A 24,115-nucleotide genomic window follows, 5' to 3' on the forward strand; every position below is an offset into this window, starting at 1 on the left:
TTTTTCTTACCTGAGCGTAACCCGCATTAACCATTGTACATTAAGAGATCGATATATTAAATGAAAATATTCAATGTCACTAATGGCATCGATCATTCATAATAGACAAGATGTTAGGTATTAATATGGGTATCAATGTGTAGTAGCATGCTTTGTAGATATGAAACGATGCCTGACATACACGATGAGAAACAACCCATAACATTGAACACTTTCAACAGCCACCAAATTTTCGATTTGCATTGCCATAAGATATCGTGATTCAATATCAGCCACACTTGCGTTAATCGGGTAACTCTTTACATTAAATTGACGCAAAATAGGTTCACTTCTGGAGAGGCGGATATCTGTGTGGAATATATGAAACAAAAAACAGCGCGCAAAAAGACGAGATGACGCCTTCTAGAGGAATAAACATAAACGAATATGAGGGGGAAAAAATAGGGAAACAGAGAACTGAAAAATAAAAAAGAAACGTGTGAAACGCAGTAATAGAATCGTATCGAAAGAAGGAAATCGATAGGGCACACAGAAAGCAACATAGGGAAAGAGAATGTCAAAGGTGATGATGGATCGGATTGGCGCGAGTTGCTGGGGAGATAGGGGGAAGTAGGTGCGGAACTTGACGACGTCATACGTAAAAGCCGAGTTTAATCGGCTGCAGGGGGGAGAGCTGAAGGGCAGTGTGCACTGGCAACAAGACTTGTGTCCCTTAAATAGAACAGGAGCAATAGAAAGAAGCGAGAGGGAAAACAACAGCAAGCATGAAAAACATGCTGATAATCCACTTGCAAACAAGAAGAAACAAATGCACTCTAACAACATTTCCCCCCAAGATTACTACCTACCCCGCCTCCTTGATGGTCTATAATAACACCCTGGGAGCCGGCTTGTTCAGACTTAGTTGTGTCCATGACTCTCTTGATATCGGATGCGAGTGTATAAAAGGCCTTTTCAACGTTGATATTGTTCTTGGCGGAGACTTCGAGGAACGGGATGCCTAGCTCATTGGCTAACTGCTGGCCTTGCTCCGTCGATACGGCCCTCTTCTCTTCCCAGTCGCATTTGTTGCCAATAAGCATTTTATGAACCCCTTCGCTTGCATGTTGTTCTACGTTTGAGAACCATGTTCGGATGTCTTTGGCGGAGATTGAGAAAAATGAAGAAAACAAACGTTAGAAGGGGCATTTCATAATATTAAATCCATAGACGATCCAACATCAACGCAGGTGCATTCAAAGGGAGGTGAAACTCACTGTTGAAAGACCGCTCATCGGTCACATCGTAGACCAGAAGTATTCCCATGGCGCCGCGATAGTAAGCCGTGGTAATCGTCCTGAATCGCTCCTGTCCAGCCGTATCCCATATCTGCAACTTAACCCGTTTGCCGTCGAGTTCTATCGTCCGGATTTTGAAGTCAATTCCAATTGTTGTGATGAAAGATGGGGTGAACGAATCCTCGCTGAAGCGCAATAGGCAGCAAGATTTCCCAACGCCGGAATCACCGATGAGCAGGAGTTTGATCTGGGTTCACGGGTATAAAGTTAAATAAAAAAACAAGAAAACAGCACTACCAAGGGGAGTAATCAATTTTCGGAGGTTTGAGGGAGTGAGTATTGTCATTCCAGGAGCAGAAGTACATACCAAAAAATCGTAATTTCGTGTACCGGCCATGGCGATATCCAAAGCAGGAAGGGGAGGAAGATGATTATTGTGAGCGGTGGGATCGAGGCGTGGAGAGGTTTGTGAAGGGGATTATACAGGACCGGATGAATCCTGCAAGAAACGAGAGAAGTTGCCGTCGAAAACCTGACCTGACTCAGCTTTAGCTCTGGTACAGGGAGGCAATCTGTATGTGTTGTCGGGATCCGAATGAACGGGGAGTTGGTTTGAAACGGCTGGCAGAGCGTAGTACTGTCTTCGAAACTGGAGGCTGAGCGCGGGAGGGCAAAAGAGCGGCGAGAGTGTTGCTTAGGATATTGTTATTGACTGATTAATGGAGTATCTAAACGGAGCATGATAGAGTGCAGCGGAGTAACAAAACACCAGGCTCCCGGTTAAGTATGGTTTGGCTGGTGAGTGATGAATAGTGAGTGGTGAGTGGTTGATGGTTGGTGTGGTTGGTGGTTGACACTGGTTTGGTGGTGGAGGTTGTTTTTAGTTGGTCTGCCGAAGGGAGCTGGAGGCCGGCAGTATATGGTGGTACCTCGTGTTTGCCTGCCCAATCTATACAAATCGAGGTACCGCTCTGTTGGTTACGTAAATTAACTCATGGCCTCAGGCGGCAGATTGCGGGCCCATTTTTATATCTGCAACTTTTCTGCATATTACGATGCAAAGAATGAATAATAAACCAATTATAAGTATCCTCCATATTCAATCCAAGCTCCTAATCCAAGATCTTGTTCGAAATGTATTCAAACGTTGCGATTGTGACAATTTATCCCACAGAAGGTAACTAGATAGTTCACTGGTTGGACCAATAATTGAATTGCTGAAACCGTCATTTGCACTTCATTTTTATATATTTTTGACTTGCCCATGCCATGCAACAGATGCTAAAACCCCCCGGCCTCCAGTTGTTCGAGTAAACTTTTGCTAAATATCATTCTGACACCCTGGACAGACCCACAAAATTGGACTCAGCATATGGCGCCCAGAGACGGCCGGGAATCGCAACTCAAAGCTAAATGGAAGCTTGTTAATGCCAGCAATCCTCTTAGAATATCCTATCCGATATAGGATTCTCACTACCCCCCTCTGTGGATGAGGGGTAGCATGGTACATTAATATATTTTGAGTGCCTTACACCCTAAGTTAGCCATCACAGTTTTGATTTCTTACCGAAGTAATAGGAACCCAACATACTCTCAGGCATTTAAAGAGATCAAGAACCAGCTCTTCAAAAACGACAATACCTACCCAATTAATAACAACTTCATACCTGTAGCCATGTCAGAGGAAGAGCAGAAACGCGGGGAAGAGATCCTCCGTGTCTTTAATGAAGCGTTCGGCGAGCTTCTTGCCGCCGACCCAGCTGCCTTCAGAGTCAAATTCCGTAAAATGGCAGCGTCAGCCTTTGCCTTCTACCGCGGCTCTGCATCTCTGTTCTATAATGACTTGCAACACGAACAGAAGGGCAGTCCCTACCTCGACGAGCACACCAGCCGAGTCTGGATCCACGGCGACTTGCACGCAGAGAATTTCGGCACGTACATGGACAGCCAGGGCTGTCTGATTTTCAACGTTAACGACTTCGATGAAGCTTATATTGGCCCTTTCACCTGGGACGTCAAGCGCTTCGTCGCCTCTATTGCACTTATTGGCTACGCAAAGGCTCTTAGTGATAGCCAGATTACCACCCTAGTCAACACATATGCTGCTGCGTACCGTGAGCGTATCAAGGCCCTCGCCACTGGTGTGAACGGCAATTGCAAGGACGAGCACGGATATGTCCTTGGCTTCAAGTTGGACACCGCCAAGGGCCCCATGCTTGACGCACTAAGAAACGCGCGTTTTAACACCCGCATTGGCCTTCTCAATGGCCAGACGGAGATCCATGACTTCGATCGTCGTTTCCGCGCGGGCGCTGGCACCATACAACTTAATGACAAAACGCGAGCCAAGGTCCTCAGAGCCTTCGACCAGTACAAGGAGACGCTACCTGATTCAAGCATCCGCAGCCGTCCCCAGGCTCAGCGGGTCAAGGACATCGTTGGCAAACGCGGCGTCGGCATTGGCTCAGCTGGCCTGCCATCATACAACCTCCTCCTCGAAGGGAACAGCGACGCTTTGGAAAACGATATCATCATTTACATGAAGCAAGCGCAGGTCCCGGCTGCTTCAGCTCACATTTCTGACCCTGCCATCCGCAGCTACTTTAAGCATGAGGGACACCGGACTGTGATCTCGCAGCGGGCCCTGCAGTCATATGCGGACCCGTGGCTTGGTTGGACCGAACTTGATGGCGTCGGCCAGTTGGTAGCAGAGGTTTCCCCCTATGCAGTGGACCTCGACTGGTCGGACATTAATGAGCCGCAGGACATTGCTGCCATCGTTGCTGATTTGGGAAGGGCTACGGCCACGATGCATGCAGCGGCAGATAATGAGAGTGGACATTCGGAGCTAGTTCCGTTTTCCACGGAGCAATCCATTAACAAGGCCATCGAGGCGGATGAGAAAGGGTTTGAGGAGTTGCTGGTCAAGTTTGCGCATGAGTATGGTGCGAAGGCACAGCGTGATCATCGGATTTTTGTGAATTTGTTCCGCAATGGGCAGATTCCGGGCCTGTGAGGATGGTTGGCTTTTGTAGCTGCTCAGTATTCCTTAGGTGTTACTGTCGGCAGTCTTCTATAGGTAATGACCTTGGAAAACCCAGCGGCTTTCAGCATTGAATCCTTTTTGAACCAGGGCTTAAAAGTCTCACTGTCCTTTTCGTATTCTGGTAGCTATAGCGTATCTATTAGGTTCAGGTCAGAATAGTAAATGACATACCTCTCGCTCCTTAATATTTCATCGTTATATTCTCCTATTTTCCATCTGTTTTCTGCTTCAAGCCACACCTGGCCTCTTCCTTGCCGTATCGTTGAATATAAAGTGTTTGTCTTTTGGCCCTACTTTGCTAATACTACCATTCGTCCACTTTTCCTTTGATTTAGTTGTGCCAAAGTCGTAAATTAACTAAAAGTCACCTAGATAGTTAAATAACTGAATTATGGAGCGCGAGAAACGGATAACTATGGGCTAGGATTAGTCATCCAGAACTGAACATGACTTAACTAGTTAATTGCACAATAAGACAATTGAAAATCATCGAGCTCTGTTCTTCCACTTTCATTTTTTTTTTTTTTTTTTTAAAAAAAAAAGGTTTTTGGATCTTCACCCGGTGCCCTTGCAGCCCTTCAGCAACTATAGCTAACGGGCGGTGTGTGCCTTGCATGTATTAAGGGTGCTATATCAGCTCGAACAAGGTCAAAATGTTCATATATCAACAGGAGTTGAAACTTGCTCCCTTGGAATCGTTCTTCCCTCAGTGATAATCCGGTAGATATCCACCCATCGTCCCATCTCAATACTTTGATGTAAGAACGGGCTTAGGCTGCTTTTGTCCGCTTGGTGGGCTTCAGGTCAAGCCTACGGGCCCAAACAATGGAGGGACCGTGGCAGAGAGAATTCCAGACTCTGCACCGTACCAACACGGAGATCATCAAGTCAACGCTCACTGAGCTGAACACCGATACCAGACAACGTGCAGTACCCCTTCAAGGGGGAATTAGTCTGGTACAAAGCATGTTGGCGTGTTGTGCAAAAGGCTACATCCTTCTCTGAATTTGCCGATGAATGTCTTAAGCACTTTCCGATGCTCTATGGATTTGAGCGACTTTCTTGCTCAGATTGAAAGAGAAGAACACTGTGCCGGGGTTTGCCCCGGACCGTTTCGATGAAGGTATCGATCACAGGATGGAACAGATTGACCCCGAAGATGATGGTGAACAACGCCGTAGGAAAGGAGGCATTTTTGTCAATCTTCCACCCGAAATCTTGGATGAGATTTTCATCCACCTCCCAAACTTACTGATGTATGGAATTTAGGAAAGGTCTACTCTCGAAGTGCGAGCACCAGCGTTTGGATCTCTCTAGGCCATAGGTTGTGACATGTGATGTTCAGTTTTCCGAAGGCTCCTTATTTACTATTAGCGAGCGCGTCAGAATTTCTCTCGCAACATTGAATATGCGGAATACAGATACCCTCGCACCGGGGGGTTTTTGTCTGGTGTGGGAATGTGTAGATCGAGTCCTGAGACATAAAAACTAAATTCGTGGTTCAGGTCTTATATAACCCGATGTTCCATCTTCAAATTCGTTTGGTTGCAGTGAACTGGAAAAGGAGATTTCATTGTCACCTATCACCCAGGCTCCTCAGGTGACTTTACATTTTGTCTCTCTGCAAGCTGCCAAGTGATTTACAAAGTCTATTTTCTTTGAGCCTATGGGTGCAATGCATCGGGATTATTTGTGTGGCATTCGGATGGACAGTTGTTCAGTTGAATAGGGTATAAAGGACACAATTGCGTTCAAGTTATTCCTGGATCTTGGACGGGCCTACGCATTGCATTTTTGGGATTCGTTGATATTTGCCATTCAAATTAAGACAAATTCCAGGTGAGATCCCCAATAACATATAGGAGGGTGGCTCTAATACACATCTTTCACTACGGATAAAAATGAATAGGATCAAGGCGAACTTTCGGATGTTTTGAACGTGTCTTACAATGTGAATTTTCCAAATAGCCTTCTTGCCCTGCCCCTTGAAAACTTCTAGAGGAGAATAAACAGAATTACTGACTCCCTCTCAAGTCCGTTGGAACTTTAAAAACTAAGCGACCTCTACCTACTTCGCCCCTGGACGGGATATCATGGGAGGTACACCCTCCCCCAAATCTCTGGTTCCAGTGCGACCAATCGACTTGGGACCCCAGTTGGCAATGGCAATAAACATTTCTACTTCACTCGTAATATCGACAAAATATCAAAATCAACTACTATACTTAACTAACAATCCCCAAGTTAGAGAGTGTCGATATTCTGTTTCATGACGGCAAGCGTACCACAATTGGGTATCCAAAGTTGGGGCTGGTGTGCAATGGCTTGTTCCTCGTTGGTCGTGATATTTTTTCTCCCATTATATACGGCTATGCTCTAGAGAAACTATACAAACTTTGGTCGCTGCGTTGTTTCTCGGGGCACTATCGCGAAGGATTGGGTGGCCTTGAAGCTTCACTCGGACTCTCCTTTTCGTCTAATGTGGGTTAGCTGATCCTGTGTGAATAGGGTAGCTCTGGTCATTGAATTCTATCGACTTACTAACAGTTTTGGAAACAGGAAGAATGGAAGCTTCAGACCTTTGAATGATTTCGTCCGCTCGAGTCTCTGTCCGCAGCTACCCTACCTCCACCAAAAAGTCATTGAACACTCCAAATTGGAGATCGTCAATGTCCTCTTCAGGATGCTTCGGGGGGACCGGCCGTTACTGACAAACCTTGGATTAATGGAGCTTCTTTGAAAGCAATACCCGAAATCGGGGTTTATTATGGTGAACATGCAGGTCTATCATTTGATAGAATTGTTGGCATGAGGATATCACCCAGCCAATCCCAGCCCAGCCAAAAGGAAAGAAAGAGAAATCCACATAAACAAGATTTACCATAACATCATAGCGGCCGCAGCCCCTTTCCCATGTCATCTCTATCAAGCGGAATCATCATATATATATATACTTTTACGTCATTACATGAAAAGCAAAACATTTTCTACATATTTCCAAATACGCACATAAAAACTCCCCCTTACTCCTCACCTCGTCCACTTCGCATAAGTCCATCTCACCCTCTCCAAAACCCTCAATTGCCTCACAACCCCAACCCTCACATTCAACAACTCATTAAGATCTTCCTTGAACTCATGATACGTAGCTCCAGGCAAGAGGTTCTGAGCCCGTTGGTCGAGAATGTCTGTTTCGTAGATCAATAGGCCGTGGTCTTTGTAGGAGAGGATGCCATCGTGAGTTGTGGTGGAGGCGGTTAGGACGCGGTCGACAGCGCTAAGGTGAGGTGTAGGTCGTGTTAGACGGACAGGACGAGGTTTTCCTTTTTCTTTCACCCACTTTTTGGGGGCAGGGGAGAAGGGGGGAGAGAAAAAAGTAGTTGGTTACATACTTCAGTGCACGCGTCATCTCACCCTCCCTCTTCCCGCGTCTCAACCCAGCCCTATTCCCAAATATCCCATAGATCCACGAAAACACCGCGTACGAAACAAGAATGCCAGGCGTAAGTCCGACAAACCTGGCCAAAAATCGTCAGCGTACATTTCAAATATACATTTCAAATATATATATATATATATATATAAATATAAAATAAAAAACCATGCCACACAAGGAAAACAGTGATGAAATAGTATACATACCCAAACACCAATTCCTGACTTTTCAACAACGCATCAATCCCCCCCATAGCAATCTCAACATCCACCTTCGTCTTCTGAATCTGTATAAGCAACGCCCGCACCAGATCACCCCGCACCGTGCCCACAAACGGCCTCCTCAAATCCCTCTCATACGCCACAAGCACAGGCGTCAAATCCCCTTCGCGAACCTTAGCACGCAGCGCATCCGCATCCGCATTCGCATTTGCATCCCCCTGTGACCAGGAGGTACCCTGATGTCGCCCATCCATCGCAAAATCCACAACCATCCTCTCCAAACTCGACCGATCAGCCTCCAAACTTGCCCTACTCATAATCGCCACCTCACTCCTCTCATCATGGCGAATTGTCCCGACAAGCCGCTTGAGTGGATCGATAACCCAGTTCACGCCGAAGTCGACCGTCGTCGCGCCCAGCTCCGTCAGCCAGGTCCAGAGCTCCTCGCGCCTATTGGTGAGGGTGTTGAGCACCGTGCCGAGGGAGAGGAGGAGGGTCGTGGCAGGAATCCAGTAGCGGATGAGGCGGGAGGGGTAGCTGTGGGCGTTTAGGCGGGTTTTGGTGGAGTGGTGGTGGAATGGGAGAGAGGTTTCGAGGATGTGGAGGAGTTGGTGGAAGATGTGGGAGGGTTGAGTGGCAGAGGGGAGGTGGTGGGAGACGGTGGTGAAGATGGTGTCTTCGAAGAGGGTGATTTTGGAGTTGTCGTCGAGGGTGCCGATGTTTTCTAGAACGGTGCGGAGGAGGATGACGGTTCGGCTGATGGTGTCTTTCCAGTCGCCCAGGTTGTTTAAGCAGGCGTTATCGGCCTCATCGTTATGACTACCACGATAGTGATCAGAACCGTGCGTATGGCTGTGGGCATTCTGATCCCCGCCACTCTCATCCCCCATCTCAAAAACCAACCCCTCCTCCACCAACAACCCAATAGCACATGCATGAATCTCCCTCATCTTCTTCAGCTGCTTCCTCTTTCCACGCACCTGCGACCTACAGAGCGCAAAGGGGGTGAAAAGGCTCATCTTAGCCCGCACCAGGGATCGCTCCCTGATATTCTGATGGACGATTGTGTAGAAATCCCTCCAGCGGTCCGTGAAACTCACTGCCACAGAGGACCCAGCATGGTGAAGCTGTTGTTGCAGCTGCGGCTGCTGTCTCTGCAGCTGGAATGTATGGAAGATATCCCGCGCCTGCTCCCAGAGTCTCAGGGGAAGGGTTTGCATGGTATATAAACCAGTGTAGAAGTGGGAGCTAAGGACTTCGTCCCAATACCAGATGCCATCGTTTAGGGGCATGCTTTCTTCCAGCAGTGCGCGCATGACGAGGCCCAGGGTCTGGACTGTGGCCTTTGCGGCAACGATCCACTCGAGGTCTGTGATGTAGGCATCTTCTCGTACTCGTTCTTGTTCTCTCTTCTCTTCCGTCTCGGTGGGTTTAACCTCTGCGGTCTGGACGGAGATATATTGACGAAGGAGGTGGAGGAGATGGGAGCGGGTCAACAAAGGGTGTGAAGGGGAGCCTACGGAGAGAGCTCTGGCGACTGTAGCGAAGGTGTGTATGGTTGTTGCAATGGTGGTGGTAGTGGTGGTGGAGGAGGAGGAGGAGGAGGAGGAGGAGTCATCGCCTATTGCTAGTAGAGATGCGGCTGCGGCGGGCTGCTGGGCTATTGCTTCAGAGATGTGCAATTGGATCCTGTCAATTTGAGCATCTAGCCGACGTACTTGGCTGGGTATTGATTAGCATGGACAGCGGATAGGGTAAGTATATAATTGGGTATATCTATAGCATTCTCTATGGGGGAGGCTATGGGGATGGGATAGAGGCATAGAGATTGTCCTGTACATACTCGGAGACGATGGACATTCTGCTGGATAGCTGGCTACAGGATAGGTAAGGATTATCTATCCGGACTCATGTAGGTAGTCAGGGAATTGACGGTATTGAGGTGGTATTGGGTATCATGTTAAAACAGGCATATATTAATTAGTTACAGAATAGATTTACGTTGTTTTTGACATCGAGGAAGCAAAAACAAGGCTGACTTCCTTAGGGAATAATGTGATACGAACTCATCAATGAGATATTCACATTATATACTAAACATTTTAAAATTACACATAGAATAGACCATGTAGATATATATGATAGGTTGCTTGACTTAATGATTCATCTGAAATGTAAGACTCCCAATTTTTCAAACATTTAAAAACTAGATGTGAGCATGGATGAGCTTGAAGCGGAAATATCAATTAACTTCACCGGGATGTTTGGTGTGCAAGGCCGAATTACTGCCACTATTGTGCTTTTGCAAAAACCAAGTGAAAATTCGTGACATTCCAGATAGTGATCTCGGAATCCCTAGAAATAAACAAACCTTTGAATCTTTATAGTCACTTTCACCATTATCAAATAACGCGATTTTGACCTTGTTTTTGCTCTATACAGTCATGCTGCGGTCAGTGGATTCTTAATAAAAATCAGTCACTCTACAGAAAGCGTTGGGTTTCCGGCGTAACATTCTTCCGACCTTTGGTCGGGTGAACATTCCGCCGCTCTTGCTTACATAACAGCCATATAACGTGTAACGCTCGACTAAGCGAGAGACCACGACGTCTCCCTATATATTTTGCTAATATAAACAGCGTATTCCTCCCAGAGATTTGGGAGAAATCAGCCCACCTTTGAATCACATCGATAGCATATCTAAACCGAGGTGCGAATGCACCGAGGGGCCAGATATTTCGCCTATGACGCAAGTCGTAGTATCATGCCAGACTGGTCCTGATGATAACACCTCTGCAGTAGGCCTGGTTGGAATGCGAACCGAGTTCGGCCGACAGGGCCCCAGGAGGAGTTCATGGAGGGGAGCGGGGGCAACGGCTGATTCAAAGGAAATTGCCCCCTCTCCTGAGGTAAAATAGGCCACTGAGGCGGAATCGGTCGACCACCGCTAAATCAGCCACTACCAGGCCGGCAGCCGACAGGCGAGGCTGAATCAACCGCAGCCAGGGTGGTCATGGATATAAAAAGACCCCAGATCACGATTCTGACCCCCTTTTTTGGAAAGGCACAAACAAAGAAAATCCTCTGAACGATCACCGAATTCTAACGAAATTATCATCACCACTGTATGAAATGGATTTATCTGAAGGACAGCACTTATCCGAGATCCTCGAACCCTTCTGAGATGCAGTCCATTCCTGAAGCAATGATGAAAGCTATCCGCATGGCTTCTGGGTATGCGCCTGAGTCAAATAAACTTCTTGTCCGCAACACCCTCGTTGACCAATGCTTGCGAATTCTCACATCCTGGCGAGCCCAGGCGGAATAGAGAAGGTTGGAGATGTTGGATGAATTCCAAGATTGTACGACAAAGAACGCCTTAGCATTCGCGGAAGACCTGAATCAGACAAAACGAGAATATATAGACCGGATCCAGGAATTGGAGAGCAACCTAGTGGCTGCTACGGTGGAACCTACAAAGACATCAATGACTCCTCCGGACCCAAGTTACAGGCTATATCAAGCCTGGTGACCTGCCGGATCACCTGAAATTTGATGGTGAGTGAAAGAATGACGCAGCACTTAATTGGCTAAGTCAAATGAAATCCCACTTCTGATTGGAGCGTGAACTAACTGGCAAGAAACCAAATAAGTTAAAACAAGTCTTCCGGGCCTCTTCCTTCTTGAAGGGCAAGGCGAAAGCCCTGTAGATGGCCTAGCAACCACCCCGCAATCAACCACCCCGCAAACAACTACCCCGTACACAAATACCCCACAGAAACTGCCTAGCTACGGCATAGCAACCGCTAGTGGAAACGGGGTAGACCCTTTCACGGACCCCTGTTTCGTAGAGCATCTTAGTATTTCATAGAAATAGCTTACCTGGTTGGCAATTGAACATCTGTTTATCTGCGCCTAGATTGCAGCCGTAACACTCAGTATCTTCTGTGATTTATTCATAGAGATGCATTAAATCTCTTCATTCATAAGCAGCTCTATACTGTGTGTAGAGCTTTAATGAAGCTAGCTCTCTAAATCTCAATTTTTTCTTCTATAAAGAAGGAATGAATTGAAACGATTTCTAATGTAACAGATTAGCCACTGAGAACAGCTAATAACTACCATGTGTGAAAACAGAAAGAAATCATTAAGAGAGAAAAGAGAAAAACAGATCATGTAGAGAATTGAGCTTTCTTTTATAGAGAGTGGAGCTTCAGTACGAAGATGGTTGAACTAGCATCTTTGTAATAGGGGCTATACGGATAGGGGCTATACAGATAGAGAAGAGGCAACACCTTGATAGCACTGACTTGATGGCGTCATTCGATAGTGTCTCGATAGCGCTAAGGCGTAGCCTGAGTATCGTGGGGTTTAGGGCATAGGGGTGCTCATCGAGTGGTGGAATATGTTGCATCACTATTTTCATGGCAGCTGCGAAACATTCCATCGCAACATGTGAACTTTAACAACAAAGTGATGGCACCGTGACCTCTGTTATCTAATCACTTTGACATCCAACCAAAGATATCGCGTCATCGTATGCCTTGAAAATTGGATCATATAAGTGGTGTGGGTCTTGCGGGGTATCAATGATAATTCCTTTGTCATTGTAAGGAAAGAGAATGTCTCGTAGGACCTGACAGAGTGGTAAAATGCCATGAAGTTTTGGAGGGAACTCCCTCAAAATGAATTCAAATCCAAGATTTTCAGATCTGTTCATATGAGCATACTTGGCATTTGCAATGTCCTCTTAGCTACCAGTATACCAGGCACGAAGTTTACTATCCCTAGGATTATTATCCTTCCCCCAACCATGACGGGCGCACTGCCAGATAAACACGTAGAAAAATGATTCAAGATCATGCTGATAGGTATGGTCAATATTACACAGCACCTCAATTGCCATGAACTCCATTGTACCAGTGCGGTGCTGTGAGTCACTTTGTCCACTCCCAACTTCTTGAGCAAGATCCAGATCAATTAGCATTCCTGAGTAATCATCTGCCTTGTCTGGATCAGTTATTATTATGTTGTTCTCTGAAATATCCCAATGAAGAATGTTCCCATCCAGGTAAAGAGACCGGTGCGCCTTTATTGCATCATGAAGTACTGTGAGAAGCTCCAAGGGTGATCTGTAGTCATAGATTGGCCAGCCAGCAGGTGAGATCACAAGACACTGGAGAACACAGTTGTCATAGAGTTCCTCATCATTCCTGTCAAAGATGCTTGGTTTGCGTGCTGACTGAATGGAGAAAGCTAGTTCATTCTTCTGGGTGTCCCTTGATGATTGATTGATGAAATGTGCTCACTTGGACAGCTGCACCTTCTTGTCTGGGTATATGTGCTTCCTGGATGATGACTTTTGATGAATATCTCAGTGGCAGCCCTCAGTGAGTGGCTGAGATTGATGAGCAGAGGAGGCTCTGCTGAAGGGTAAGCTTTTGAAGTCATGGTGCTTGTTGTCAAAAGTCAGGCCGCAGCGCATGTCAGCAACCCTAGTGATAACACCATGGCCAATGATCCTGGCAACCCCCTGGACATTCTTCTTACCTGCCAGCTTGAGGAGTTCCACCTCTGGCTATCGCTTGTCTGACACCCATGAGAATTTGGCTACACCCTTCACTTGTCCATCATTTGCAAGAAAACATGTGGTTCCATGACACACAATGTCATGCTGATAGGAAAGCATTCTACCCAGCAGCACCTTCTTTTCCTCTGAGTTCCCAGGCTCTTTGACAGTTATTGATTTGTTGCCACTTTCATCTCTAGCAATAAAGGTGTCCAGTCCCAGCTCCTCATCACTCATCATGGTGTAGCCCACAAGCACTTTAAAGAACTGTTTTGAGTCTGTGAAGACATCAATGATGCGTGAGCTGTAGGGGCCTGAGCGGTCAAACACCCATGCCTCCATCTTGGTCCCGCAGACAGCAAATGCATGAATGAACCTCCAGGTGGGCTGCGCAGCAAAGACCTCACGCACACAGCAGCTGATCTGCAGCAGTGTGGCTTTGGTCTTGATCTCTTCCTTAGATTTTTGAGCTCACCAATCACCAGGATGTCTCTCCAGTTGTGTTTGTTTTGTGAGAGACTCTCATCTCTAGCTCGCAAAAGAAGGTCAACTTGTCATTTTGCCTTTGATTCAGTAAGATCTGCTTTGCTCACTGTGGTGTAGTAGATGCTGCGTGATTCTGAGAGAAGGTCTTCTTGAAGATGAAACCACCAGGTGAGGACATTATTCTGCGTAGGAGGATCAGGAAACTGAGCCCAACTGCCATCACCAGGGATACCAGCAGGCGATACTCATTGTACCTGAAGTGAAGTTTCCTTTTGGGTTTTGGAGGCGCTTGACTAAGTGTGCTAGATCAGACGCCACATTTCCATCATCACTCATCCGTGAGCGAAGGTTGTAAGCCGCACCCTCTCCCTGTAAAGCAGTGAGGAGTGCTGAAGTCACTCCCCGATAGAGTTGGTCAAGGCTATCGACAGCGCCTAGGTGCAACTCATAGTAGTTTTCAACTTCCTGAAGCATGCGTCGAAAAATATCGACTGAATCAGTTAGAGGATGGTTCTTGATAATGTTGCGGTCTTCTTGTGAAAGTCCTGCCATTTTGATAGTCTAAAAGACCGTTGAGTTGATGTGAGGTTAACTAGGAGTTGTAAAGGAAGAAAAGTTAGGTTGGTATGCTGATTTTATGTGATGAATGAGAAGCAAACACGGGAACAAAAATGCAGAATAGTGGAAATTATGATGGGTGGAACGGATACTGAGCAAGGAACCAGAGCCTACAGCCCGTACCCCAGATCACGTGCCCCAACCCTATAGGTTTCGCAATAGCATAACGCGAACTAGCTGTAGCGGGCGAGTTGCTGAGAACAGCTGATAACTAACGCGTATGAAAACAAAAAGGAATCGTTAAAGAAGGAAAGAGGAAGACAGATCATGTAGGGAGGATCAGGCTTCCTTTATAAAAGGGCGGAGCTTCGATAGTCAGGGGCTTATGCGAAGATGATTGAGCCACCGCCTTGGTAAATAGGGGCTATAGAATACAGAACGCAAGATTAGAACTAACTGAGTATAGCTGAGAACAAAAGCAAGCTAAAACCAAGTGCATATTTATATAAACATCTTAATGGATTTAGCTTCTACTAATTCTTTAACAAGTTTAATAGAACTCAGTTAAGATTTAAAGTTAAACTCAACTGAACTTTAACTAAATCTGATTAAACTGTTATGTTTTTAATAAGATCTATAGATTTCTCTTAGAATAATATTAATAGTGTATTTTCTTCTGATTTCTCTTCAAAAAATCAAAAATATTACTCAAATCTATTCTTCTTTTACGTGCCAAATAGCTTGATCTTATATCTATTATATTTTTGAGAGTTTGAACTATATCCTAATTGTATGAGAAAAATTTCTTTATTATAGATAAAATCAGTTAAGTTTTTAATAATTTCTTCTCAAAAAAATTACACATTTTTCGCCAGTTTTTCTATCAAAAACGGGTTCCGGCTTCAATCTAGGCACTGCCAGCTAGGTTAAGCTACTTCAACGAAATACTAAGATGCTCTACGAAACAGGGGCCTGGAGAAGCCTCTCCTTATATACCCCCGTTCCACGGGCGGTGGCGATGCCGTAGCTAGGCAGTTTCTGTGGGGTATTATTTGTGTACGGGGTGGTTGCTTGCGGGATAGGCGCTATTACCCTTTTCGGACAATGCCAGTTTCCAGTCAACGCCATCATGGATTATTATCTGAGATGACAGTGAAGGATCATCAGTCACTCTCCTGCTTCATCATCTGTCTGGATGAGTTCTCTATTCACCGTGAGATGATGAAGAATATCGGAGTCTTATAAGTTTCCAGAAATCAGCTTCACCCTCCCCATTTTTTGCGGTTCTTGGTTCTTCGGATAGGGCCGTGTGGGGTTGTGTGGAAATAATGGAGCGTTGAACAAATAAAAAGGTTACGTCGCTCGTGTCTCATAACCGCCAGCCATGTGTAATTCCTCCTTAAGTTGTTGCCGTTACGGACATTTAGTCAAGTTATATCACGTGATTCTCTCCTCTTTGAGCGTTGAAGGTCTCAAACTGATCTTTCGCTCAGAGACCCCGAGCCCACTTTTGAGAGGATCTAGGTAATGATGGAGTTAAACAATATCAACCCTTCCGAAATTGTTTTCAAGACAAAGCTTTTTTGCCTCTGATTATTCTGTGATATTCCTTGTCATGGTTTGTGGCCAGATATGTGTCATGAAGGTGGTAAGTCAGATCCTCTGAGGATTGATTGCTGTGTGCTGATGCTGATGATAACAGCATCACGGTCGAGGGCCACGACGGTACTATGAGCCGAAAGGATCGTGAGTTGGATATCCATGTGCTTGAGTCCACTGCCTATCAACGACTAAAGGAGCGAGGGCTGTGTGGACGTGGAGTCATCCCTCATTTCTTTGGAATGACGGAGAAGTTCGACCCGCAATCATGTCAACCTTACCTGAAAATGTTCCTTCATGATAAATACCTTCCCAGCGCTATTTTTCTGGAGTACATACCGAATCTTGAGATGATCCATCTGCACAACTACTCACAAAAACGAATGGCCAACTTTATCAAAGGCCTACGGGAGATTCATGAGGCAGGAGTACAGCACAGAGATCCAAAGCCTAGGAACATGATGATTGTCAAAGATGATTCAGAAAGAGCTGTTTGGATAGATTTTGATCGAGCAGAGACCCACAACATTCCAGTCACTGATGAACCAAAAAAAAAAAAAAAAAAAAAAAAGGTTCTGGACGAGGAGGAGGGGATAGTTCTTGGCTTCCGGGACTGTTTGGTAAGTGCTCTGCACCAAACAAACATGCATTCATTCTAAATCTCATTATCTCTAATGCAGCAAGCCGATTGTGCAACAGGGAAACTTGATGAAGCATATCTTTTCTACTGCACTTGATCGAATCCTACCGTGTCACGCATGAATAATGAAAAAGGCCACTATCATTGATTTGTTCCCGATGACTGAGAGTCTCATTCATGCCACATAGTCCGTTCAGTAATGTTTGCAAGTACGCTGGCACAGCTCTATGACATGGTTGAATGACTATCCACCACATTCATTCCATATGTATCATCATGAGAAGGGACTGATGAGCACATTGATGGAACGTCTGATGATGAAAATAATGCAGTGGCTAACATGGATGGTCTATTAGATTCAGCACATCAAGAGCAATAGTCTTTTCAAAATTAGGACTTGAATAAAGAGGGGAAAAGCCAATGGGTCTTTTTTGAATGAACTTGGAATAGAAGAAGAGTCTAGATGAAGGCGTACAGATTCAGCTATGAGAACTGTTGAGAGAACGAGCATTATTTCCCTCAAGAGCAGAGCTGACCATGAGTGAGCCATTCTTGAGAAAATAACCTGCCTGCATCCAGTCGCCTCCTTTGTCAGTTTATCTGCGAATTCATGGTGCGCCAGGATCCAGTGGAATTTGACCTCGAGACCCTGTGAGTTGGCTCTTTTTCAAACTGTCGATAATTCTCAGAAGTATGGACTGGCCAGATGATCTCTGGGTGTTCTGGAGGGCCTTTAGGGCTGCCTGATTGCCCGTAAAAATCACCACTTTGCTCCGGCTTGATGTTAAAATTAAGTTTAGGCGGGATGCCAAGAAGTTCTGCCGCACAAAACGATGGTGGCTGTGTCCTTGCCGAGGTAAGCGAGATCTTGGGTGCAAAGATCGACGGCGCCACAGCAGCTGCCTCCACTTTCCTGTGTATATCTCTATCATCAGTGTATATTGCTAGTGGTCCTGCTGGTTATATGTTTCTGCAATACATTCCGCAGCTTCTCGACCTTCCATAATAGTAGTGACCGTAGGTGCCTTCCACCATGGCTTTGTTGGGAATGGGATCCGCAACTCCAGGCCGTCGACTGTTCCCGCTCCCAGTTTCTCTTCCAATGGTTGTTGTAGAGGTGTGTTAGGGGGCTGGCGAAAGATGCTCCGCGTGCAGGTGGGGTCCGAGTTTAGGTGTTGTTTTCTTCGTCCTGGAACTGGCTGCCAGTAAGGATGTTCAGTGCCGCTTCATGTGCTCATTTCTCCAGTTGGAGATGTAGGGATGTTATGAAGAGTTCGACATCCACGGCTGCACCTGACACTGCTCGGTATGCGCCTCCTATGATTCTTGCTCCTTCTCGTTGAATCTTGTCCAGGGTCGCCAGCATTTTCTGTGTGAGCCCTTTTTTCCCCGCGTGGAGTGTACCACACGGAGCAAGCATATGTGTGATATGTGGAACCATTATGGCCTGGTATGCCTGCCGTAGCGTGGCAAGAGCTGATTCCCACGTTGAACCCGCCAGGGATCTCAAGGCATTTAGCGACGGTAAAGTTGTGCTGTCGATGTGCTGTATCTGGGGGCCCCACCGTAGCTGCTGGTCCAACATGACGCCCAGGTAGCAGACTTCTTTCATCGGAGCAAGAGTCATGTCTGATATGGCCAAGGTCTGTTGTACATAGTGTCTCCTTGGGTTTCACGTGAGGTGGGTGAATTGGTATTTCTTGAGGTCGAACTTTGACCCATGTGTGGCCGACCATGCCTCGGCCCGTTCATGCATTCTTGCTAACTTTCTGCAGTTCTCGTCAGTGGTGTAGCTGCTGGTGAAGAAGTAGATGTCATCGATCCAACCTCCGGTTGCGGCTCCAGTCACCCAGAGAGGCGCGTCTTCCAGGATGTCTGCATTGTAGAAAAGGCAGAGCACGGGAGGGATTGGGGATCCTTGTGGAATTCCAGTCTCTACGTGGAGGGGTTCTGTTGTGTGCTTCCGGAGCTGTATGGTCATCATTCTGTTTTGTAAGAAGCTCGCTACCCATCCGACTATTCTTTCATCCATCCTTCTCTTGCGCAGGTTGTGCAAAAGCCTGGGGGTGTGAGACGTGGTCAAACGCGCCTGATACATCCAGCGGGAGAAGGCTGGCCACTTGATCGTTGTCCCAAGCCTGGTAGATCAGTTCCATTAGTCCATGGAGCGCGTGTTCCATTGACACCCCCTTCTTCTTCCTTGGTGCGTTCGTGGAAGGAGCTGGTGTTCTTCGACCGCCCTGAGCGATCCTTGTGTGCCAGGATAGTCTCCGGGGCTTTACCAAGGGTATTCAGCAAGGCTATCGAACGGTACAATTCCACCTCCGACAGGTCTTTCTTGTTGGGCTTGGGTAGCACCACCGTTTTGGATTGTCTGAAGTGTGCTGGGCAGTATTGTAGGTCCAGTGATGCATTGAAGATTTGTAATAGAATGGGCGTTAGGTGAGGGAGCAGTTGTTGAAGTATGTGTGCCGGGATGCCGTCCTGTCCCTGTGCCTTCTTGGCGGCCATCGACCTGATCGCCCGAGTTACCTCCTGATATGTGATAGGGGGAAAGGAGAGCTGATCGCTGTATCTTCGGTTTGTGATATCGGACAGATCCGCCTCTGGTTGGGGTTGGGAAAAAATGCGTCTTTGAACATCTCGGCTTTGGCTTGGTGATGGTGATCTAGACTATTATCACTCCTACGCAGAGGGGGTGTGAACGCCTGTCTTGTCCCTCGTCCTCGGTCCCATCTTGCCAGCTTCCCAAAGTCCGTCTGGAGTATCGGTCATCTCTCTGACTCTTGTCCGGTAGGCATCGTAGAGTGTTTTCTTGATAAGTCTTCCTTTATAGTTGCGGGCTTGGCAGTATGCTTCCCAGTCGTTCACGAGGTGTGTCCTCTGGTATCATCTTCGAAGGCGTCTTGCTGTCCTCCGCGCTTTCTTGCAATCCTGAGTCCAGCCGGGGACCAAGCGGTCGCTTGGTTTTGCATTCGGGATAGAGGCTTCAATGGCACTCGTTATTGCTTGGACTAGTTCTAGTGCTCTGCAGTCGACATCCTAGGTTCCTCTCCAGTTCCTGCTCCAGTGTCCGCGTATATGTGCGTTGCCATTGTCGTTGTTTCGGCGGTTCGCTCGCCTCAACTGTTGTCATTATCTTTGTGGCAACCGGTAGATGATCAGACTGATGGTAGAGCTCCTCCCTCACTCCGCAGAGAGCTCTTCTGTCATGTACCCATGGCGTCCCTGGAGCAAGGTCAATTGTAGTTTGTCTTCCGCGCTCGTCAAATGTGACAGCCTGGGGAAAGCAGGAGCTCTAGTTGCTGGTCGGCCATGAGAAGGACCAGCTCCTCCACCTCGGCGTCTTGATCAACACCTATTCCTCCACACGGCGGATGGTGGAGGTTGAAGTCTCCTACTACCATTTGTCTTTCATTCCCGGTATCGGTGATCACTCTGCGAAGGAGGAGAATGACGCTTTCCCCTGTGCCAGGCCCCGGGTTGTACAGGTTATGGATATGGATTGTATCTTCAGTTGCGCTGCTGCACTGAATGGCGACGGTGCAGACCCCAGCACCCCCTTTTCCCTCACCAAGCTTAGTATTTCATTATATAGCAGTTAGCAACGTAGAGGATTCCTTCTTATGCAGCTCGCATTCACTCCCTAACAATAGTTTATGTGAGGACACTTGATGTGGGTGAACCAAGTGTTAAAAGAAAGTGTGAAAAGCACTATAACTAGTATCATAAGAGAATAGGAGGATAGATGTTTCAAGTGCTATGAAGAGAGGAGAATTGCATGAGTGAAAACATAGATGTGAAATTGAATAGTAGCTAATCACTGAATCTCTTGAAAGAAATTTAGAGAATTCAGAGTGTTTATAGACATGAATAAATGACAATAAATTTTACCTCTAATCTTTCATAGAATGAGAAAATTATGATGTTAAATAATCTGATCCTTTACAAAATGCCTTGATAAGCAGTGTAAGGGCAAGAAGCTGGTATAAGAAGTTTTGACATTACAGTATAATCATTTGACTATGTTTTATCTATATGAAAAGTATTAATTTTATTGTTATAAGTTGAGAATTTTTTTATATTTTTTTAAACATTTTAATTTATATTTGACTGTCTGAAATTTTTTTCAATTAATATATAAGATATTTTAAGTTTTTTTTTTTTTTGAAGTTAAATTTAATACTTTTTTATAGAGAGTTTTCTCAATATATACTTATTAATTAAATATTATATTTAAAATATTGATTTATTAGTTACATTTCAAATTTATTATTATATACTTTAATAAATAATATCTTCTGAGTATTTAAAAAATGTGAAAACATCAAATATAAATTAATTAAGTACTAAATGAAAATATGAAAAGTATTTAATTAATATTATAAAAGAGTAGAAGAATAAATATTAAAATACTAAAAATTAAAAATAATAATAAATTAAATATATATATAAATTAAAAATAATTAATTACTGAATCTTTTTAAAAAAAATTAAAAAATTTTAAAAATTTATATATATAATAAATAATAATAAATAATAATTTAAATAATTAAATTTTTATAAAATAAAATATAATAATATAATTTAATTTATTTCTTTATAAAGTATTTTAAATAATAATAATATAAAAGTAAAATACTATAAGGGGTTGAACCTCTAGATTTGCTCTGGCTGGCTGACTCAGCCTAGTCATCATTCACATGTGTGCACATGATCATGCTACACGAGCTTGCTTAAGCTTGAGTTCTCATCTCATTCTTTTCTTCCCTTTCTCAAGCAATTTGTCCTTGTTATATAGGAGGACTAGCCTCTAGTTCTTAGAGCTTAACCCTTTACAAATACTAATACAAAAAGTTTTGATATTATATAAAAATACTATAATAAAAATAAAATAAAAAGTTTTTTTTTTATAAAATATTGAACTAATATAAAAATTTTATAGTTTTTAAAATTATTAAATTTAAATATATAAAAATTAATATTTAATAACTGAATATAAAATATCTAAATAGTAGATTAAATTTTAAAAATATTTTTATGATAATTTATATTATCTAAACTTAATTAATTTTTTATTATTAAACTAAATAATTTAAATTATAAGATATTAAAATATAAAATCAATAGTGTTAATTATTATATAGATTGATTAATAAAAAGTTAAATAATTAAATTTAATTAAAAAAATAAGCTTATAATCTAAAAACTAATAAAATATTTAAGTAATTAAAAATATAAATAATTAAGTAAAAATTTATATATAATTTTAATAATTTTAATATATTAAAATTAAATTATTTATTTTTTAAATAATAAGTTAAATAATTATTTATATAAAATCTTTATTAATTTTTTCTTCTTTTTTAAATATATTAAAATATTACTATATAATTAATAAAGTAATAATATTTTTTAAAGAGATAATTATTTTATCATTATATAAAAAATAAAATTATTATTTCATATAATAATATAATAATATGAATATTTTATAATTTTTTTATACAAGATTTAAAATAATTATATTTAAATTTTAATCATATTATAGAAATTTTTTTTTATACTCTATTAATAAAAACTTTTATTTTAATTTTATTTTATATTTTATATATTGATTATTTTTAAAATTTTTATTTAATTATTAAACTGTAATTTTTTAATCTTTCTTTTAATATAAAATTAAAAGATAATATTTTAAAATACTTTTTAACTTTTAGTATTAAGTTTTATTATTAAATCTATTTTTATTTTTTAACTTAGTTATTTATTATCTTTTAAATCAACTTAGAATTTATTTAATTATTTTAAATTTTATATTTTTAAAAATTTTGTAATATTATTTAACTATTTAAAAATATTTAAATATTTTAAATATTAGATTTTTAAATTAATAATAATAAAATAATTTTAAAAAATAAATTTTAATTTTACTATAATTATATTAATATTTTATAATATTTAAATATTAAAATTAATATTTTATTTTTATAACTATATTTATTAATTTAAAATAATATTTTTAATTATGTTTAAAAATATTAAATAATTTAATTTTATAATATATAAAGTTATTAAAATTTATAATAAAGTAAATTATTTATTCTATAAAAAAAATATATAACTTTTATTTAATATATTAAAATAGAAAAAAATTAATATTAAATTAAAAATTTTTTAATAATTTTTAATTTTACTTATTTTATTTATTATATATAGAGTAAAAATTTTAAATATATTAATAATATAAATTTTATTATTGATTTTATATCTACTTAAAAGAACTATAAAAATTTAAAAATAATTATATAAATTTTTTTTAAAAAAAATAAAAAATTTTAATTTAATTTAATATAAATAAAATTAAATTAATTTATTTTTAGTTTAGAAAATAAAAATAATACTATTATTTTTAAGATAAAGTTATTTAATTCAAAAATTTAATAATATGATTAAAAGTTTAATAATTAAATTCAAAGTTTAAAATTAAAGTTTATGTTTAAAAAAATTAATAAAAGTTAAAAAAATTAATTAATATAAATAAATTATTAAATACTAAAATTTTTTATATATATAATTTTTATAATTAATATTTAATAAAAAATTAAAAATTTAAAATAAAATTATAATAAAAATATAAATTTTAATTTTATTATCAATTATTTAATTCAATTAAAGTTTTTATTTATTTTATGTATCAGATTATAAAAATATTATAATAATAAATAATATTAAATTTTAAAAAATAGTATTAAAAATTATTATTTAATTTTATATTAAAAAAGTTTAAAGAATTATACTTTAATAAATTAAATTTTAAAAATATTTAATATAAAATATAAAATATATATATATATATATATATATATAAATAATATAAAAATTTAATTTTTATAATATAATTAAAATTTAACTATTTTATAAATCTATTTTATAAATATATATTAATATATTTGATTTATAAAATTATATAAATTTAAATAAATATTATATATATAATTTAGTTAAAAATATAAATTATATTTTAATATATTATTTATTATATAATAATATTTAATATAATAAATTTAATTATTTTTATTTTTTATTTTTTATATTATTTTATTTAATTATAATAATCTTTTTACTATAAATTTATTTTAATATATTAATTTTATAACATAAAAATCTTAGTTAATTAAGTAGATATTATTATTAATTATACATATTTTAAATAATAATATTAATAGTAATGATGATGATGATGATGATGATGATGATGATGATGATGATGATGATGATGA

At 41.3% G+C, this 24,115-nt stretch overlaps 8 protein-coding genes across 8 annotated transcripts; 4 read left to right on the plus strand and 4 right to left on the minus strand.

Moving 5' to 3' along the window:
- Nucleotides 1-815: 815 nt before the first annotated feature.
- On the minus strand, nt 816-1,674 carry PAAG_01500 (GTP-binding protein SAS1; the record flags this gene model as incomplete). The annotated part of the gene is made up of 3 exons (XM_002796446.2): nt 816-1,138; nt 1,257-1,524; nt 1,645-1,674. The coding sequence occupies 3 exons, from the start codon at nt 1,672-1,674 to the stop codon at nt 816-818; spliced, it is 621 nt and encodes a 206-aa protein (XP_002796492.1).
- Nucleotides 1,675-2,952: 1,278 nt separating this feature from the next.
- On the plus strand, nt 2,953-4,293 carry PAAG_01501 (hypothetical protein; the record flags this gene model as incomplete). The annotated part of the gene is made up of 1 exon (XM_002796447.1): nt 2,953-4,293. The coding sequence occupies one exon, from the start codon at nt 2,953-2,955 to the stop codon at nt 4,291-4,293; it is 1,341 nt and encodes a 446-aa protein (XP_002796493.1).
- Nucleotides 4,294-5,148: 855 nt separating this feature from the next.
- Nucleotides 5,149-5,592, plus strand: PAAG_11285 (hypothetical protein; the record flags this gene model as incomplete). The annotated part of the gene is made up of 2 exons (XM_015846959.1): nt 5,149-5,291; nt 5,394-5,592. The coding sequence occupies 2 exons, from the start codon at nt 5,149-5,151 to the stop codon at nt 5,590-5,592; spliced, it is 342 nt and encodes a 113-aa protein (XP_015703381.1).
- An 824-nt stretch (nt 5,593-6,416) lies between these two features.
- PAAG_11286 (hypothetical protein) lies at nt 6,417-7,063 on the plus strand (the record flags this gene model as incomplete). The annotated part of the gene is made up of 4 exons (XM_015846960.1): nt 6,417-6,512; nt 6,568-6,636; nt 6,704-6,804; nt 6,883-7,063. 4 exons carry the CDS (start codon nt 6,417-6,419, stop codon nt 7,061-7,063), a joined length of 447 nt encoding a protein of 148 aa, XP_015703382.1.
- A 290-nt stretch (nt 7,064-7,353) lies between these two features.
- Nucleotides 7,354-9,840, minus strand: PAAG_01502 (hypothetical protein; the record flags this gene model as incomplete). Its single annotated transcript, XM_015844363.1, has 4 exons — nt 7,354-7,600; nt 7,716-7,841; nt 7,966-9,702; nt 9,824-9,840. 4 exons carry the CDS (start codon nt 9,838-9,840, stop codon nt 7,354-7,356), a joined length of 2,127 nt encoding a protein of 708 aa, XP_015701271.1.
- Nucleotides 9,841-12,730: 2,890 nt separating this feature from the next.
- Nucleotides 12,731-13,431, minus strand: PAAG_11287 (hypothetical protein; the record flags this gene model as incomplete). The annotated part of the gene is made up of 2 exons (XM_015846961.1): nt 12,731-13,259; nt 13,304-13,431. 2 exons carry the CDS (start codon nt 13,429-13,431, stop codon nt 12,731-12,733), a joined length of 657 nt encoding a protein of 218 aa, XP_015703383.1.
- Nucleotides 13,432-13,558: 127 nt separating this feature from the next.
- On the minus strand, nt 13,559-14,587 carry PAAG_11288 (hypothetical protein; the record flags this gene model as incomplete). The annotated part of the gene is made up of 2 exons (XM_015846962.1): nt 13,559-13,967; nt 14,259-14,587. 2 exons carry the CDS (start codon nt 14,585-14,587, stop codon nt 13,559-13,561), a joined length of 738 nt encoding a protein of 245 aa, XP_015703384.1.
- Nucleotides 14,588-16,323: 1,736 nt separating this feature from the next.
- Nucleotides 16,324-16,929, plus strand: PAAG_01504 (hypothetical protein; the record flags this gene model as incomplete). The annotated part of the gene is made up of 3 exons (XM_002796450.2): nt 16,324-16,725; nt 16,765-16,812; nt 16,873-16,929. 3 exons carry the CDS (start codon nt 16,324-16,326, stop codon nt 16,927-16,929), a joined length of 507 nt encoding a protein of 168 aa, XP_002796496.2.
- Between the last annotated feature and the right edge of the window lie 7,186 nt (nt 16,930-24,115).

Source organism: Paracoccidioides lutzii (assembly GCF_000150705.2).
Source record: "Paracoccidioides lutzii Pb01 unplaced genomic scaffold supercont2.3, whole genome shotgun sequence".
In the NCBI taxonomy this organism is placed as follows: domain Eukaryota; kingdom Fungi; phylum Ascomycota; class Eurotiomycetes; order Onygenales; family Ajellomycetaceae; genus Paracoccidioides; species Paracoccidioides lutzii.